Here is a 17,770-nt window from a genome sequence, read left to right on the forward strand (position 1 = left end):
GGCAGCATCTCTGTGGAAAAGGAATGGGTGACGTTTTGGGTCAAGACCCTCTGACATTTACTGTTTACTTTCCTCTTGCATTTGACCTCCCAAAATGCACCACCACACGCCTTCCAGGATTTAAACCTCATCTTCCATTTTCTGCCCATATTTCCAACTGCCCTTATCTACTGCTGAATCCTTTGACAACCTTCCTCACTATCCACCATTTTGCTAATTTTCATGCCAAATGTAAACTTACTAATCAGCCCAACTACACTTTTGTCCATATTATTTATATACTTTATCGCACCCACCCCAACAGTGATCTCTGCAGATCACCAGTCCAACAGACTCATTCAGAATAATATTTTTCCACCACTACCCTCTCTGCACTACCCTCTGACCAATATTGAATTCAATCCACTAAGTCTCCACGTTACTTCCTTTTCTCGATCAGCCAACCATGAGGGACAGTTGAAAGCTTTATTGCCATCTATGTATGCAACTCACCGTCGCCTTATCTCATCAATCATCTTTGTTGCTTCATTAAAATAGTCAAGTTTGTGAGCTATTAACTTCCTCGTACAGACCTATCCTGACTATCCCTAACAAGTCTGCTTGTTCAGATGCGTACATTTTGTCCATAAGTATCTTCTCCAGCAATTTCCCTCCCACTGGCTTATCATTTCCTAGTTTGCCTCTAATGTATTCCTTTTTAGCCACAGATGAGGTCCTGGAAGACTGGAGCATTGCTAAAATTATTATTAAGGTACCATCTATCTTCTCCCATCCCTCTCTCAACAATCTGGGCTAGATCCCATCGGGCCCGGGGGACTGACCACCTTAATGTTTTCCAAGAATTGGTGCATTGGGAAAGGCACCTGAAACACGAGCCATTGTCCTCGGCTGACCTTGGGGTCCTGACCTTAAATGTCATCTGTCCTTTTCTGTGCACCTATATTCCTGAATCTGCAGGGCTGGTAGAGGAGGCCCATCAGCCCCTTGAATCGGCCGTGCAAGCACAACAGGAGGCTGTTCAACCCACCCAGTGGAGGAGGAGGCCACACTCATACACACACCTTCATCAGAGACACACGATGAGACTTGAATCCTACATCAACAAATCATTTTATTTCCAATCACTGCAGGCCTGCCGTTGGTCTGCAAACTCCGGCTGTGGGGGATGGCCTGCGGGAGGGAGGAGGTTAGTAGGTAGGTGGGTGGGGTGGGGTGGGGGTATACAGAGAGCAGAGGGAGGGGCTCCAAATTATGTCAGGAACAAGAGAGTACATGTGGGTGTGGCGGGGAAGGTGAAGGGAGTAGCAGAGGAGCTGCCATGGTAGGCAGGAGGTGGTACAGGGGGTGGGGGGAGGGCAGAGATCAGCAATGTGCCTCCGTTGTTCCTCCAGGAGAGGGATGGTGACAGGAGGCGAATTAGGGATGGGAAGTGGGAAGACAGTTTTGGGAGGTGGTCGAGTGGATGAGAGTGGGAAAAGGGGAATGGGTTTGGGGAGGAGTAATGAAGGGAGTATGGTGGAGAAGGGAATGGTAGTAGGAGGGGAGTAGTTTCAGGAGGGTGTAAGGAAGAGGCGAGTGGATTGTTGGGGTAGGAGAGTGAGTTTGGGGAGGGGTGGTGGAGAGTGTGGGGTGGATGGTGAGGGGAGGGGGAAGCGAATGGGTAGTTTAGTGAGGGGAATGTGCAGGGAAGGGTACTAGAGGGTTTGGAGTTGATGGTGAGGGGAAGTAGGGAGGGGGAGATTGAGGGATAAGGAAAGGGCATTGTGTAGTTTGGTGGGGAGCGGGACCAACGGTGTAAGTTGGGTGAAGGTCGCTCAGTAATACGTCTCGCGTTCCACCCAGCCTGCAGAAAAGTTTGGAGAGGAGAAAGTCAGTGCCCGAAATTCACACCTCAGTGTACGACAGCGCACAGGCTGACCTCATCCTATCCCATCTATGTCGGTGGCAGAATGTCTATGGGAGGGGATGGAGCAATTCTGGTGCTGCCCCTCGTCGATCTTTGCCCCTCCGTCCCGTGTCCCCCCCACCCCCATTAGGGTACGATGCTTCTAGCAACTGGCGGCAGAGAGGGGCAGCTGGCTGTCACGTCTCCATCGCCATCTCGCCATCTCGGTCCACATCCCAGCCTCCTGCTCCTGACCCCCATGCACCCATCCCTGCCACCCTCCCACGCCAGGCACGTCACAGGGGAAGGTTCCGGAAGCAACTGCGACTCACCGCCAGGGTGTCGGCGTAGGATGAACTTCCTGACCTCATCGTAGATAAAGATGAGGAGACTGTAGGGGAAGGCACAGAACCACCAGGGGAGTCTGGAGAGAGAAAGAGTGAGAGGTTGAGAGAGAGAGGAGGGTGGAGGAGGGTGGAGGAGGAAAGAGGAGAGTGCAGAAGGGAGAGAGGGAGTGAAGAGTGGGAGAGCGTAAGAGAGAGCAGAGGGAGAAATGGAAAGGAGAGCATGGTGGGAAAACAAAGTTGAGAGGATAAAAAGCAGAGGGAGAAAGAAGTGGAGAGATAGTAATGGAAGGGAAAAGAGCACAGAGGGAGGGAGGGGATAGCAGAGCAGAGGAATGAAGGGAGTGGAGAGTGGACAGAAGGAGGAAGAGGGTAGAGCATGTTGGGATGGGAGCGCGGAGGAAGGAAGGGAATGGCGAGGGAATGGAGGAAGAGAGTGGATAGAGAGGGAGGAGAGAGGAAACGCCGAGGGAGGGGGAGAGAAGAGCAGAGGAAAGGAGGGGGAAATAGAGGGAGCAAGATTGAGTGCAGAGAGATGGAGGGGAGTGTGTGGACAGTGGGATGTGCATGAGTAGGTGAGAGGAGAAATAGGGAGAGGGATAGGGATGGGGGTGGGGGGGATAAAAATGTGGGAGAAAGGGAGTGAGCAGGAGTGAGGAAGGAGAATGCTGGAATGTGGGTGGCAAGGGTTGTGGAGAGAAAGAGTGCTATGAGAGAAATATAGTGTAGAAATACAGTGAGGTGGGAGGGGGGGGGGGGAAGAACAGGATGTTGGAAAGGAGGGAGAGAGAGTGAAGAAGGTTGAGAGGCAGATAATGTGATGGGGAGAACGCGGTGAGAGGAGTGTGATGCATAAAGGCGAGGAAAAAGTGAATGTTGGGGAATGGGAACAATTGTCAGAAGAGGTTGAGGGAATGGAGAATTATAGAGGGGTGGGATTAAAGGGGAGGGAGAGATGCCCCACTCACCCAACACATCTCTCTATCTTTGTGAATCCCCCTCTGACCCTGACACCTCTTTATCTCTGTAACCTATTTTGATCCCCAACACCCCTTCACATCTCAATAAACCCCTCGATCTCCTATACCCCTCAGTGATTTCCTCCAGCCCTAACCTATTTCCGTGACCCCGCCAGCCCCTACACCCCTCCCTATCTCTAAAACCCCCTCCATCCTTTCCACCGCTCCTTATCTCTGTAACTCCCTCTAGCCCCTGCACGCCTCAGTATTTCCAGAACTCCTTCCATCCTCTGTGCCCCTCCTTAGCACTGACCTTGATCCTCTCCACTCTCCCTATCTCTGCTGCGTTGGAATGGAGACGGGGACTTACTTCAGAGGGTACATCCGAAGGGCAACATCCATTCCTGGACAGTAGGACAGGAATGCAGCGAGAGCAGTCTCCTCGAAGAGGCCGAAGATCAGGATCTTATTTCTGGACAGAGAGACAGAGAGATAAAATACAGCACCTGGAGAAATACTCGTTCTATTGCTGTAACTCTCAGCAACTGCCTCAGCCCCACTCCCTCACCTCACCCCACCCACTCCCTCAGTGCCTCAATCCCATTTTCTTTCCTCATCCCCTCCTTAAAAACCCTTAGTTCTACTCACCCCGAACTCTTAATCTCCTCAGCCCCTGCCCCCTCTCTCAGCCCCTCCCCCTGAGATTTACCTCCTCAACCTCTGCTTCTATTATCATCTTCTTTCTTGCACTCCTCCCTCAACCCCTCCCCCTCTCCCTTCCTCCCACGCCCCGTCACTCCCTTCAGCCTCTCCCCGTTTCCCAACCCACGTCCTCCCCTTCCATCTACTTTCTCTCTCCTTCCACTGCCTGAGACCCACTCCCTCTCCCACTGTCCATCCCACTCTGCTGTCCTATTTCCCTCTTTCCCACTCCCTCAGCACCCGCCATCGCCCCCCCCCCCCCCCCCCCCCCCCCCGCCATCTTGTGTAGGGCCGTTGGTCATGCCTCGAAATTGACAGAGGGAGAGTTCACCCACTTCATGCCCTGCTGGAAGATAGAGTTCCTCCTGGTCTTGCAGATGACGACATCGGCCCATTGCACCACCACGATGCTGGTGAAGAAAGCTGTGTGGCAGGTGAACTCCACGATCTTGCGCTGCTCGTAGGTCTGTGGGGAGCGAGGCGAAGGTGAGGCTGGTCAGTGGCACTAGCAGGAGCCCGTAATTCTGGCCGCGCAACCTCCCCCCTCCCCTACCCCCTCCCTCCTCGGCGAATGGAGCCTCACCCACTCCTGTCCGTAACTGTCCTCAAGGTCGTTCCGGGACCGGTCGTCCCAGTCGAGCCTCAGATTGATGAGGTGCGAGGGCAGGAAGCCGTTCTCTGCCAGGATTACAAAGTAGGTGAAGAATCCTCCTAGCGCCTGGATCATCCCTGCAAGGGCAAGGTGGGGTGCCACAGTTGGGGGCAAGATAGGAGGAGGGGGGGGAGAGAGGAGTTTGTCAGAATTGTCCAGAGTTACTGACACCCTACTTCCCATCCATCTCTTCCCGCCCTCTTCCCTTTTTCCTATATTCCCTCCCTCCACCCCCATGCCTTCCCTCCCTCCCTCCTTCTCATTCCTTTCATCCCTCTGTCCCATCCATTACTCCCTCCACTCAATTCCTTCTCTCCATCCATCTTAATTCCCTCTTCCATTCTTCCCCATTCCTTTTCTTCCCACCCCTCCATTCATCTCCCTTCCTCCACCCCACACTGTTATTCCCTCCCTCCATCCCCATACCTTCCTTCCCTCCCTCCCTCCACCTCATTCCTTCCATCCATCTTAATTCCCTCTTCCATTCATCCCCATTTCTCTCTTCCCCTCCCTTCTCATCCATTCCTTAACTCCCCCTCTCTCTATTCATCTCCCTTCCTCTCTCCCTCCCCATCCCTTCCCTTCCTCCCTTCCTGCTGACCCTTCCCCATCCCTTCCCTCCTGCTCCATTCCCATCCTTCCTTCCTCCCCCACATCTTTCTCCCCTTACCCTCCCACCCCAACCATCCCACCCATCCCTCTGCCCTCTGTGCCTCTCCCATTACTCCCTCACTCACCGATCTGTCCGTATGCCATGCTGATGAGTTTCTCATTGACCAGTTTGTCAGTTTTGGGGTTTCGAGGTTGTCTTTTCATGATGTCGCTCTCTGCTGCCTCGTAGGCCAGTGAGATTGCAGGGACCTTGCCAAAGGATAAGTAAAGATCCAATGATGGAATTGCTTCATGCAACTCCTCTGCAACCCCTCCTCCAATCCTATGCCTCATTCCTCATTCCCTCCAAACCATCCACTCCACTCATCCACTCCATTCAAACACTTTTTCTTCCACTTATTCCCCTGCTTTTAACTCACTTTTAACAGCTCTCTGCCTTTTCACCTTCCCCTCTCTGCCATCCCCCACCCCACTCCAAGATCCTCCTGACATCATCACCCCTCCCCCCTCCCCAACTCCCTCGGCTCTCACCATGTCGGTACCAAGGTCTATGCAGAGGATGGTGACGGTGCCCAGAGGGAGGGGGATGTTGGCCACGATGAACAGCAGGAAGGGAGTGATCTCTGGGATGTTACTGGTCAGTGTGTAGGCGATCGACTTCTTCAGGTTGTCGAAGATCAGTCGGCCTGTGGAAGACAAACAACTTCAGTTCCTGATCCTGTGCCTCATATAGGTTCCCCCTGCTCCTCCTCCCTTCACCTTCACCTCCTCCCCTCCCACTAACTCCGTACCACTTCTCTTCTCCTCCCCTTCCATCGTGTCACCTCCCTCCACATTGCCTCCCCAACTGGCTCCTCCCTCCCTCCTCAGCCTCCTCTCCGACCTGTCCATATCTCGGCACTGTCCTCACTCCTGTTCTGACCTCTCTCCCAGCCTCACCCCTCTTCCATTTTCACCTACCACTCCCCCATCTCCACCTCTCCCTGTCCACTCCCCTCATAGAAACGTAGAAAATAGGTGCAGGAGTAGGCCATTCAGCCCTTCAAGCCAGCACTGCCATTCAATGTGATCACAGCTGATCATCCACAATCAGTACCCCGTTCCTGCCTTCTCCCCATATCCCTTGATTCCTCTAGCCCTAAGAGCTCTATCTAACTCACTTTTGAATGCATCCAGTGAATCGGCCTCCACTGCCACAATTCCACAATTTCACAACTCTCTGGGTGAAAAGGTTTTTCCTAATCTCAGTTCTAAATGGCTTACTTATTCTCAAACTGTGCCCCTAGTACTGGACTCCCCCAACATTGGGAACATGTTTCCTGCATCTAGCTTCTCCAATCCCTTAATAATTTTAAGTACTAGATCCTCTGTCCCCTAGTACTTCTGGGAGATTGTTTGTGTCTTCGTTAATGAAGACAGAACTAACTTACCTGTTCAACTCGTCTGCCATTTCCTTGTTCCCCATAATAAATTCACATGTTTCAAGGGACCCCACATTTGTCTTAACTAATCTTTTCCTCTTCACATACCTAAAGAAGCTTTTTCTATTCTTCTTTATATTCTTGGCCGGTTTACCTTTGTACTTCATCTTTTCTCCCCGCGTTGCCTATTTAGTTACCTTCTGTTGTTCTTTAGAAGTTTCCCCCTCTGGCTTCCCGCTCATCATGCTATGTTATACGTCTTTACTTTTAGTTTTATACTGTCATTGGCTTCCCTTGTCAGCCACAGTCGCCTCTTACTCCCCTTAGAATCCTTCTTCCTCCTTGGGATGAAATGGTCCTGCATCTTCTGGATTATTCCCAGAAATTCCTTCCATTGCTGTTCCACTGTCATCCCTGCTTAGGCCCCTTTCCAGTCAACTTTGGCCAGCTCCTCCCTCATGCCTCCACAGTCTCCTTTGTTCAACTGCAATACTGGCACTTCTGATTTTAACTTCTCCCTCTCAAATTGCAGATTAAAACATATCATATTATGGCCACTACCTCCTAATGGTTCCTTTACCTTGAGTTCTCTTATTAAATCCGGTTCATTACACAACACTAAATCTAGAATTGCCTTCTCCCTGGTAGGCTCCAGTTCAAGCTGCTCGAAGAATTCATCTCGGAGGCACTCTGCCAATTCCCTTTCTTGGGTTCCAGTATCAACCTGATTTTCCCAGTCTACCTGCATATTGAAATATCCCATAAACACCGTAGCATTACCTTTGTTATATGCTGCCAATTTTAACTCCTGATGCAACTTGCACCCTATATCCTGGCTACTGTTTGGGGGGCTGTAGATAACTGCCATTAAGGTATTTTACACTTACAATTTCTCAGTTCTATCCACAATGACTACATCTTCTGATTCTATGTCACCCCTCGCAAAGGACTCCATTTCATTCCTTACCAACAGATCTACCCCACCCCCTCTACCCACCTGTCCGTCTTTTCGATAGGACGTATAACCCTGAATGTTCAGTTCCCAGCTCTGATCATCTTGCAGCCATGTCTCTGTAATTCCCACAACATCATGCCTACCAATCTCTAACTGAGCCTCAAGCTCATCCACTTTATTTCTTATACTTTGCGCATTCATTTATAACACTTTTAATTCGGTATTCACCTCCCCTCTCACACCGAAGGGTTCCTATTTCACCTGAGCTTACTCCACCCTCGTGTCTCCCCCCTCTCCTCCCCCCTCCTCACCCTCACCCTCACCCCCCTCTCCTTACCCTCCTCCACACCCGTCACAATTGAAGCAAAGTTGTCGTCAAGTAGGATCATATCTGCCGCCTGCTTGGAGACGTCGGAGCCAGAGATCCCCATGGCAACACCGATGTCGGCCTTCTTCAGGGCGGGGGAGTCGTTGACCCCATCGCCTGTCACGGCCACGATGGCCCCCTGCGGGAGGGAGGGAGGTCAGGAAATGGACGGAGGGGATCTTAGAGGTCGTGCCCCTGCGGGAGGAGGTGACCCCCCCCCCCCAATCATCAATCACCCATTTGCATTTTCCATATTAAGCCTGTTTTATTGCCTCCACATTCCCATCAAACCCCTCAGATTTCACACATCATCATCCTGAACTTTGTCAGGGAAACTCAGGGTGAGGGGTGTAGTGTGGGCAAATTCAGGAGGGAAAGGTGGAATGGACAAATATTTTCAAGTGGCGAGGGGTGGAAGGATGTTGGCACTCAATCCGGGGGTCCCTCTAAGTGATGTTTCCTCTGGCTGAGGTGCCTGCAACCAGAGTCAGTCATTTAGGACAGAAATGAGGAGAAATCTCTTAACCCATGAGGGCTGTGGAGGACATTCAAGGTTAGGATCAGTGGCTTCAGGACCATTACGGCATGGAGGGATCTGTGGTTAGTGAGATAAAAGAGCAGTTATATGCTCTTTGAATACAAGAGCAGGCTTGAGGGACCAAATGGCCTTCAATTACTTTATCTCTTATTTATCCTCTGAGCTTAATCCTCCTCTGTGGGTACATCTGCTGCAGAGACCAGAGCAGAGAACAATGCATCTAGTGTGGTCTAATGGTGCACGGTGCTCCCATTGTGGTCTAACCCAGGGATATGGAGAATATAACTGCACGGTGCTCTCTGAGTGGCTTAATCTAGGAACATGGAGACTGGAAGTGGGAGATAGAATGTAATGCTGGGATTCGAAGGCTGAGGGGATGGGTGTCAGGGAGCAGCCCACCTGTCTCTGGCAGCCCTCCACGATGATGAGCTTCTGTTGTGGTGATGTGCGAGCGAAGACGATCTCGGTGTGGTTGGACAGGATTTGGTCCAGCTGGTCCTCTCCCATCTCCTTCAGGTCGGAGCCGTGAATCACACAGGCTTTGGCGTCCCTGGAGGTAGTGGAACGGAGGCAGAGTGAGGGCTGTGGAGGACTCGTCAAACTGCACCGGACAATCAATTATACTGCCCCCTCCCCCCCCCCCCCCGTGAGGCAGAGCTCCACCAGCGTCTGGTTCCATCAACCCATGCCTTGGGAGTGTGTGGAGGACAGTGCAGCAGGAGCTTCTCTCTATTTGTAACTCGGGGCCTGGTAATGTGCGATGGGAAGGTGTAGAGGGAGCCTCCGTCTGTATGTAACACGTGTCCTGTCCTATGTGAGGGAGCTTACCTCTGTATGTAACACGTGTCCTATAGTGTGAGAGGGGGCTTCACTGTATGTAATATGTGGCCTGGTCGTGTGTGATGGGACGGTTTAGAGGGAGCTTCACTCTGTATCTAACTCTGGACCTGGATCTCAGTGGTCAAGAGGCCTTGTGGGACATTGAGTAAGTCATGTTACAGCTATCTAAAACTTTGTCTGGGCCGCATCTGGAATATCGTGTGCAGTTCTGGTTATCCCATTACAGAAAGCATGTGGATGCTTTGGAAAGAGTGCAGAAGCGGTTTACCAGAATGCTGCCTGGATTAAAAGGAATTAGCTATGAGGAGAGGTTGGGCAAGTTGGATTGATTTCACCAGAGCGTCAGAGGCTGAGGGGACACATGATAGAAGGTTATAAAATTATGAGGCGTACATAGGATAGACAGTCAGAACTAATCTTTCAAGGTGAAAATGTCAAATACTAGGAGGCATAGTTTTAATGTTTAAGAAGGAACTGAAGATGCTGGAAAATCGAAGGTAGACAAAAATGCTGGAGAAACTCAGCGGGTGGGGCGAAGGAAATAGGCAACGTTTCGGGTCGAGACCCTTCTACAGACAGGCATAGTTTTAAGGTCAGAGGGAGTAAGATTAAAAGAGATGTGCAGGGCAAGTTTATTTTTACACAAAAAGTGATAGGTGCCAGGAACTCGTTGCCAGGGGTGGTGGTAGAGACAGATACGATAGTGGCATTTAGGAGGCTTTAGATGGGCACATGGATTTGCAGGAATGGAAGAATGTGGAGCATGTGCAGGCAAAGGAGATTAATTTAATTTGGCATCATGTCCTGTGGGTTGAAGAGCCTGTTCCTGTGCTGTGTTGTTCCATGTTCTACGGAACCCTTGCCCTGGAAGTGTGTGATAGGATGATGTGGAAGAGGCTTCACTCGTCCGTACCTGGGATTGACTTGGCTGACAGGAATGTTGAGTCTCTGAGCAATGTCTTCCAATGTCTCGTTGCCCTCAGAGATGATGCCAACGCCCTTAGCGATAGCCTTGGCGGTGATGGGATGGTCTCCAGTGACCATGATGACCTGTGGGGAGAAGCAGCAGATGAGGGGTGGGTGTGCTTGCCTAGGGTTTGGGCACAGACAGTTGGAGGGGCCTGGGGTCTCACCTTGATGCCCGCGCTCCGGCACTTGCCCACGGCATCAGGGACGGCGGCTCGGGGAGGGTCGATCATCGATATGAGGCCGACAAAGCACAGGTTGTCCGTCGGGAAGTTCAGTTCCTCTTCATCGAATGGAAAACCGATGGGAAACTGGTCGATTGGGAGGCTAAGGTGACAGAAACCTGAGGGGAGGATACGGTCAAATTATGAGTGGAAAGGAAGAGTGAAGGGAGGAGGAAGGATAGAGGAGGGGGTGGGAAGGCAGAGGGGTGAGGAAGGGGATTGGAAGGGGTGAGAGAAGAGAATGGGAATGGAAGAGATGAAGGGTGAGGGGAGAGGAGAGGGGTAGGATGCATGGGAAAAGAGGGAGAGGGGGAGAAGGGAAGGGAGGAATGGAGGAGGTTGAAGAGAACAGGGGGGAGAGGATGGGGGTGAGGAGGTAGAGGTGGAGGAAAGAGAGGGGGAGTGGGGGGAGAGGAGGAGAGAAAGATGTGGAGAGAGGAGGGGAGGAGAGTAGATGGAAGGGGAGGGGAGAGGGGTTTGGCGAGTAGAGGTGAGGAGAGAGATTAAACAGGCACAAGAGGATCCCAGCATTTCCTCTGCTGAGAAACACAGAGCCGGATGAGAGTAATTGCACAGTAATATATCGCGAGGGTCCCATCACACCTCCCTGACACACACACAGAGCAGGATCCCAATATTCCCAAAGCTCCAACCCCGCATGCACTGCCAGATCACAAACTTCACCGAAACCTTCTCAACGATACACACATCAAGATCCCGGTCACACAACCACAGCAACACCCCACACATTCTCTGACCACTTGGCATGCACAGCAAGATCCCAGACACATCCCCCTCCACCGTCCTGACCCAGTGCAGTGCAGAGGAAGATCCCTCTCCGTCCCTCCCCCTCTACCCTCGCCTCCCACCTGCCGACTGATGACCTGGTTACAAGACCGCATCCTGGCTGGCGGGGTGGGGGGTACTCACCCAGGACCCGCTCCCCGAGACCCCCCAGCTCAAGGTAGGCGTTCTGGAAAGCCTCGCGCAGTTCCGTGTCCAGGGCCATCTCCTGCCCGTGCAGCAAGATGGTGGAGCAGCGATCCAGGATCCGCTCGGGAGCGCCCTTCATCACCAGCAGGTGGGAGGGACCCGGAGACCCCTCCTCTGCCTCCATTGTGTGGATGGACAGCTGGGGGGGAGGGGAGAGAGGAGGGTGGTAAGAGGGGGTTACACACCTGACTTCACTCCGGCAGAAAACCCTCCCCCTCCATCCAACATTCAGCCACCACCACCCTCCCCCTCCCTCTATGCACTCCCTCCCTCTACCCAACCATCCCTCCACTAGCAACCCCCTCACTATACCCATACCACACCCACATGCTCGCCTCCCTCAGCCCATCCTCCACTTCTCCCCACCATTCTCTCCACCACCCACTCCCTCCTTTCACGCAGGTCCTCCCCTTCCCCCTCACCCAACCATCTCTCCACCTTCTACCCCCTCCCCCACCCTCCGTCTCCCCCACCCACGCTCTCCCCTACCTCCACCTCACCCCCTCGCTCCACCCACCCCTTTCCTCCACCCGCATCCACATTTCCACGAACCACTTCTCATTCCACCCACATCCTCCCCTTCTTCACAGTCATTCTATTCCCACCCAACCATCGCCTCCACCACCCACTCCCTTCCTCTACATACACCCTTCTCTTCCTCCACTTCTCCTCACCCCTCTCACCAACCCCTCACTCCACCCAATACATTCTCTCCATCCAACCCTCCCCTGCATCCCCACCCAGCCTCTCCCTTCGTCCCACCAACTTTCCACTCCCTCTCATTCCTACCGCCTCCATCTAACCACTCCACTCCTACCCATTTCCTCACCTCACCTCCCACCCACTTTCTCTCCTCATCTTCTACCAAGATTTAGAGGGACATGGGCCAAACACAGGTAAATGGCATTAGCACAGATGGGGCATCTTGGTCAGCATGGATGAGTTGGGCCAAAAGCCTGTTTCAATGCTGTATCGACTCTGTGACCTATCCTATCTCTGTAACCCTCTACTGCTCCCACAGTGCTCCTTCTCTGTAGCGTCCTCCAACTACCGCACCCATGTCTACCTCTGTCAACAGGTGCCCGACCTCTCCCAGCCTCTTCTGCATCCCACCCTCCCTGGAATCTCCCCTTTGCTCCACCATTGGTAGGTGTCCCAGCTCTAGAGATCAGCCCCTCCCTCCCACCCTCAACCTCGCTGCGTCTCGCTCCCCTCCAGACTCTTGCAACGAGTGAGGTTTGGATGGGACGAGCTCATTGCGAACAAGGCTGGGACCGCTTTCATAGGAACACAGAAAATAGGTGCGGGAGTAGGCCATTTGGCCCTTCGAGTCAGCACCACTATTCAATGTGATCATGGCTGATCATCCAAAATCAGTACCCCGTTCCAGCTTTTCCCCATATCCCGTAATTCCTTTAGCCCTAAGAGCTAAATCTCTCTTGAAAAGAGGTTTCTTGAAACCCCTACCCACCCCGGCACACCCCTTGCCCAGTTACCATTTTTGCTGTGGAAGGTTGGGTCCCTCATCAAGTAACAAGGTCACATCCCCAACCTCTGCCATGTATCCTCTGAAACGGGGAACACCAGTGTGAGAGGTCGGGAGCACTGCACATTGGGAGCTGCCTCTCTTCCCTAATGCAGAAGTTGTTGGGGGGGAGGGGGGTGGAGGGGGACGCGGGGCGGCCTGGGTCTTGGGGGAAGGAAGCCCAACTACCGGGCGAGGCTTCCCGCTGGGCTGGAGGGGGGAATAGGACTGTGGCTTCCGGCCGGAGAGCCATACCTGGTACTTGTTGGTGGAGTTGAAGGGGATTTCCGTCACCTTGGGGCTCTTCTGCCGCATTTCGCGGACGGAGCCACACGACAGCTCGATGCACTTCAACAGCGCCGACTCGGACGCGTCGCCGGAGGTCTCACGCTGGAGGGAAGAGGAGCAGAAGTTGGTTACAGGCTTGTCACTGGGCCAGGGGCCGATCAGCCCCTCTAGTCTCCCTCTGCACCAGCATAGCTGATCCAAATGTTGGCCACAATTCCACTCCCCAGCTCTCTCCCCATTCCCATTTTTAAATTTAAATCTCCCTCACAGTGGGGATTGATTACACAGCTCCCTGGCGCAGAGAATTCCAGAGATCCCGCCCTGTCCAAAGCAGGCGCTAACGTTTGTCTGAAAAAATGTACTGCTCAGATCTCTTCAAAATTACTCCCCTAATGTTAAATCTGCACTGTCTTGTTCTGGTCTCCCACACACTGGGGAAAGACTGACTTTATTTATGACCATCAGAATTTTATAAACTTCTGTAAGCGCACTCCAGGTCTCATACGTTCCAGTGAAAATAAACCAATCGACACTCTCCTTAAACCTACAACCCTCTGTGAATCTCCTCTGCCCTCTCACAATTGCTACCACATCCTTCCTATATAGCGGTGACCAGAACTATTCACAATACTCCAAGTACATCTGACCAATGTTTTGAATAGTTGCAACATGGTGTCCCAGCTCTTACTCTAAGGGCATTGGTCTACGAATGCAAGCAGGCCGAATACTTTCCACACTTTCTATCTTCCCGTGTTCCCATTTTCAGCTAATTATTAACTTGTACACCAATGTCTCTCTGCATTAACACTCTTGAGGTCTCTGCCATTTACTGTATATGACCTGTTGGTATCTGTGATCCAAAAATGCATTGCCTCATACTTGTTCAGGTTAAATTCCAACTCCCACCACCTCATCCAGATTTCCAACTGATCTATATCCTGCTCTATGCTTAGGAAATGTTCTTTGAGGTCGACAACTCAACCATTTATTTTTGCGGTGTCAGTAAGCTTACTAATCCGTCTACTTTCACTCTGATCCAAGTCATTTATACATATTATAAACAGCAATGGTCCCTCTGAACATAACTAGTTGCAGACTTTGAGTCAGAAAAACCTATACACCAGACCAAGCCAATTTTGGATTCAGTTTGCCACCGCACTTTGGATCATAACCTTCTGGACCAGATGATCATGCTAGACCTTGTCAACATTTTGTAGTGTCTCAACATTTGAATTATAATTTGCTTTTGGTATTTCCTTCCCTTGTGGATCAATTCACATTTCCTACATCATATTCCCTTAACCAGCTTTATGCCTTCTCACTCAACTTGAGATGCTTTATGTCCTGATCACAACCCATCAGCTCCTGCACTGAGGGGGGGGGTTCCTGAGCAGAAGGAGAGGAGCACGGTCTAATAGACAATAGGTGCAGTAGTAGGCCTTTCGGCCCTTCGAGCCTGCAACGCCATTCAATGTGATCGTGGCTGATCATCCCCAATCAGTACCCCGTTCCTGCCTTCTCCCCATATCCCCTGACTCCGCTATCTCTAAGGTGAGAGGGAAAAGCAGATGAAGAGAGACAGAGAGTGCACAGGAGGAAAAGGAGGTCTGAGGAAGAATAAAGGTCGAGGGAAGGAAAGGGTAGGAGGTGAGAGAGAGAGAGAGAGAGAGAGAGAGAGAGAGAGAGAGAGAGAGAGGGGTAGGATAATGGGGAAGGGAAGGAATGGAGGGAAAAGAGGGAAGTGGAAGGGAGGGAGGGGAAGAGCAGGGAAGGGAAGGTGGAAATAGGGAAAGGAAAGTGAAAGGAAGGGAAGGGAAGAGGCAGATGGGTGAAGGTGGAGAGGAGGGAGGGGCAAAGTGAAGGGAGGGCCACAGGTGGGGATGAGGTGGGAGGAGGGAGAGATGGGCATGATAAGTGGTCAGAAGGAAAGGAGACAGGAAGAAGTGGGAGCAAGATGAAAGGAGGAGACCAGAGAGGGAAGAATGGAGGGCATGGAGTGGGAAGGTGAGGGAGAGGGTGGTGAATGTAGGGAGGGAAGGAGAGAAAGAGAGAGGGAGGGGGAAGTGAGAGGCAGCGTCCCCTAACTTCAGCTCACCTTGGAGATGGAGACATTCTCCTGGCCCGGCCTGAAGACGGCCCGGTTGCAGAGAGCCGAAATGCGTGAGAGTCCGGCCCATGTGGGCGAAGTCTTGTCGAAGGCCGAACCTGAGGATGGGATCAGAGACAAGTGAGTTACATAGGGTTCACAAGCTTCCCTGGTGTGCTGATACACAGAAAGATCACACTACACTACCAGAGGGTGGGCATGCAATTCTAGAGCGCACCTCCAATAATACATAAGCCCCTACAACCCTTCCTAACTCTGTAACTCCTCCTGCCCCTACTCCCCTCCCTATCTCTGTCACCCCCTCCGGACATTACACCTGTCCCTATCTCTGCAATCTGACACACCTCCCTGTCTCTGAAACCATCTCCAGCCCCTGCACTCCTCCTTATCCCTGTCAGAGCTTCTGGCTCCCAACACCTCTCCCTATCTGTCTCCCCCTCCAGCCCTTGCACCCCTCTCTATCCCTGTAACTTTCACTGAATCCAACCCCTCCCTACATCTGTAATGCCCTCTGACCCGCACACCAGTCCCTATCTCTGTAATGCACTCCGACCCCCACACCCATCTCTGTAATACCCTCTGACCCCCACATTGTCCCTATCTCTGTAATACTCTCTGAACCCCACACCATCCTTTCTCTGTAATACCCTCACACCCATGCCTTTCTCTGCCAAATCAGACTGTGCAGGGTGCTCCCAGCAGGGTGCCCCAGTTACAGATGTGACTCCCGGCCATACCGCTCTGGTCCTCCGTTGTGTCTGCCTCGTGCACTTGGTTGTCGAACCACATGTGCGCCACAGTCATCCGGTTTTGGGTGAGAGTCCCCGTCTTGTCGGAGCAGATGGTCGAGGTCGATCCCAGTGTCTCCACTGCTTCTAAATTCTTCACCAAGCAGTTCTTGCGAGCCATTCTCTTAGCAGTGAGAGTGAGGCAGACCTGGGGCAGAGAGAGAGAGAGAGAGAGGGAGTTAGAGAGAGTGGAGAGAGAGAGTGGGTAGGTGAGAGAGAGGGGTGCGTGGAGGGAGGGGGAGAGAGTGTGGGGGAGGCAGGAGGGAGAGAAAGAGAGTAGGAAGAGTGCGAACTGAGAAAGTTGGAGGGAGAGAAATAGGCAGAGAAAATGTGGGAGGAAGAGAAAGATGTGAGAGAGGTAGAGAAAGAAGGGGAGCAAGAGATAGGAGAGAACGGCGAGAGAGAGAGAGATGGAGAGGGAGCAAGAGATGGAGAGGGAGAAAGATAGGTTAGAGAGATGAGAGGAGGGAGAATGGTGAAAGAGGTGTGGGTGGGAGGGAGGGAGGGGCGGAGAGGGGGGAGGGAGAAGAGGATGGGAGAGATGGAGGGGGAAGCAGTGAGGTGAAGAGCGAGGGTGGGAGGGAGAGAGAGTGGGAAGGAGGGAGAGGAAGAGAGAGAAACCTTGACAGTGCACTGTGGCACAACTGCTGTCTCACGGTGCCAGAGATCCAGGTTTGGTCCTGACCTCAGGTGCTGGCTCTGTGGAGTTTCCACATTCTCTCTGTGGCCATATGGGTTTCCTCGGGGTGCTCCAGTTTCCTCCCACATCCCAAAGGTGGAAGGGTTTGTAGGTTATCTGGCCTCTGTAAATTGCACCTGACGCGTTGGGAGTGAATGTGAAAGTGGGATAACATAGAACTATTGTGACTACATGATCAACGGTCGGCATTGACTCATTGGCTGTAAGGCCTATTCCCATGTGTTGGCTGGAAGGCCTATTCCCATGAGAAAAAGAGAGGGAGAGAGTGGGAAAGAAAGAGGGAGAGCAGGAGTGATGTGAAGAATGAGAGTGGGAGATGAAGAAAAGGCGAGAGAGTAATATGTGGAGGGGGAGGAGGAGAGAGACGGGGCTAGTACGATATCACTAACGAGCCTTCACTACACCCCTTCCTCAAGGAAACCACTGATGGCCTTGTCCTTATTAAAGCCTCCAATGGCCTGCTTCCGCTCCCAATCGGCTGACCTGCACCCCTCATCTTTGACCTCTGACCCCCAACTCACAGTAACAGTGGCCAGCAGACCCTCGGGAACATTGGCCACAATTATGCCAATGAGGAAGATGACGGCCTCCAGCCAGGTGTAGCCGAGGATGAGGGAGAGCACGAAGAAGGAGACGCCCAGGAAGACGGCCACGCCCGTGATGATGTGGATGAAGTGCTCGATCTCCATGGAGATAGGCGTCTGGCCCACCTCGAGCCCCGAGGCCAGAGTTGCGATGCGGCCCATCACCGTTCGGTCTCCAGTGAAGATCACCACACCTCGGGCAGTTCCTGGACAGGGGCAGAGATCAGAAATCAGATAGAGACCATCAAGAGAACCCCACACTGAGCTATCTCATCCCAAGTAACCTCAACACCGACCCGTCACAAACAGACATGGTTTAG

General features: G+C 52.4%; 1 protein-coding gene across 1 annotated transcript in view; it reads right to left on the minus strand.

Annotated features, from left to right (window-relative positions):
• Window positions 1-1,091: 1,091 nt before the first annotated feature.
• The window catches only part of LOC116986881 (sodium/potassium-transporting ATPase subunit alpha-2), a 30,999-nt gene continuing 14,320 nt past the window's right edge, over window positions 1,092-17,770 (minus strand). The window contains exons 8-23 of the mRNA XM_033042649.1: window positions 17,388-17,656; window positions 16,116-16,314; window positions 15,367-15,476; window positions 13,239-13,373; window positions 11,396-11,597; window positions 10,409-10,584; window positions 10,189-10,325; window positions 8,835-8,985; window positions 7,868-8,036; window positions 5,686-5,840; window positions 5,280-5,403; window positions 4,474-4,619; window positions 4,226-4,356; window positions 3,559-3,660; window positions 2,218-2,309; window positions 1,092-1,843 (exon numbers count right to left, since the gene is read on the minus strand). Of these exons, the coding sequence (XP_032898540.1) occupies window positions 1,815-1,843; window positions 2,218-2,309; window positions 3,559-3,660; window positions 4,226-4,356; window positions 4,474-4,619; window positions 5,280-5,403; window positions 5,686-5,840; window positions 7,868-8,036; window positions 8,835-8,985; window positions 10,189-10,325; window positions 10,409-10,584; window positions 11,396-11,597; window positions 13,239-13,373; window positions 15,367-15,476; window positions 16,116-16,314; window positions 17,388-17,656 (2,327 nt within the window). The 3' untranslated portion in view covers window positions 1,092-1,814. The remainder of the gene's footprint in view (window positions 1,844-2,217; window positions 2,310-3,558; window positions 3,661-4,225; window positions 4,357-4,473; window positions 4,620-5,279; window positions 5,404-5,685; window positions 5,841-7,867; window positions 8,037-8,834; window positions 8,986-10,188; window positions 10,326-10,408; window positions 10,585-11,395; window positions 11,598-13,238; window positions 13,374-15,366; window positions 15,477-16,115; window positions 16,315-17,387; window positions 17,657-17,770) is intronic.

This window comes from Amblyraja radiata, chromosome 24 (genome assembly GCF_010909765.2).
Source record: "Amblyraja radiata isolate CabotCenter1 chromosome 24, sAmbRad1.1.pri, whole genome shotgun sequence".
NCBI lineage: Eukaryota > Metazoa > Chordata > Chondrichthyes > Rajiformes > Rajidae > Amblyraja > Amblyraja radiata.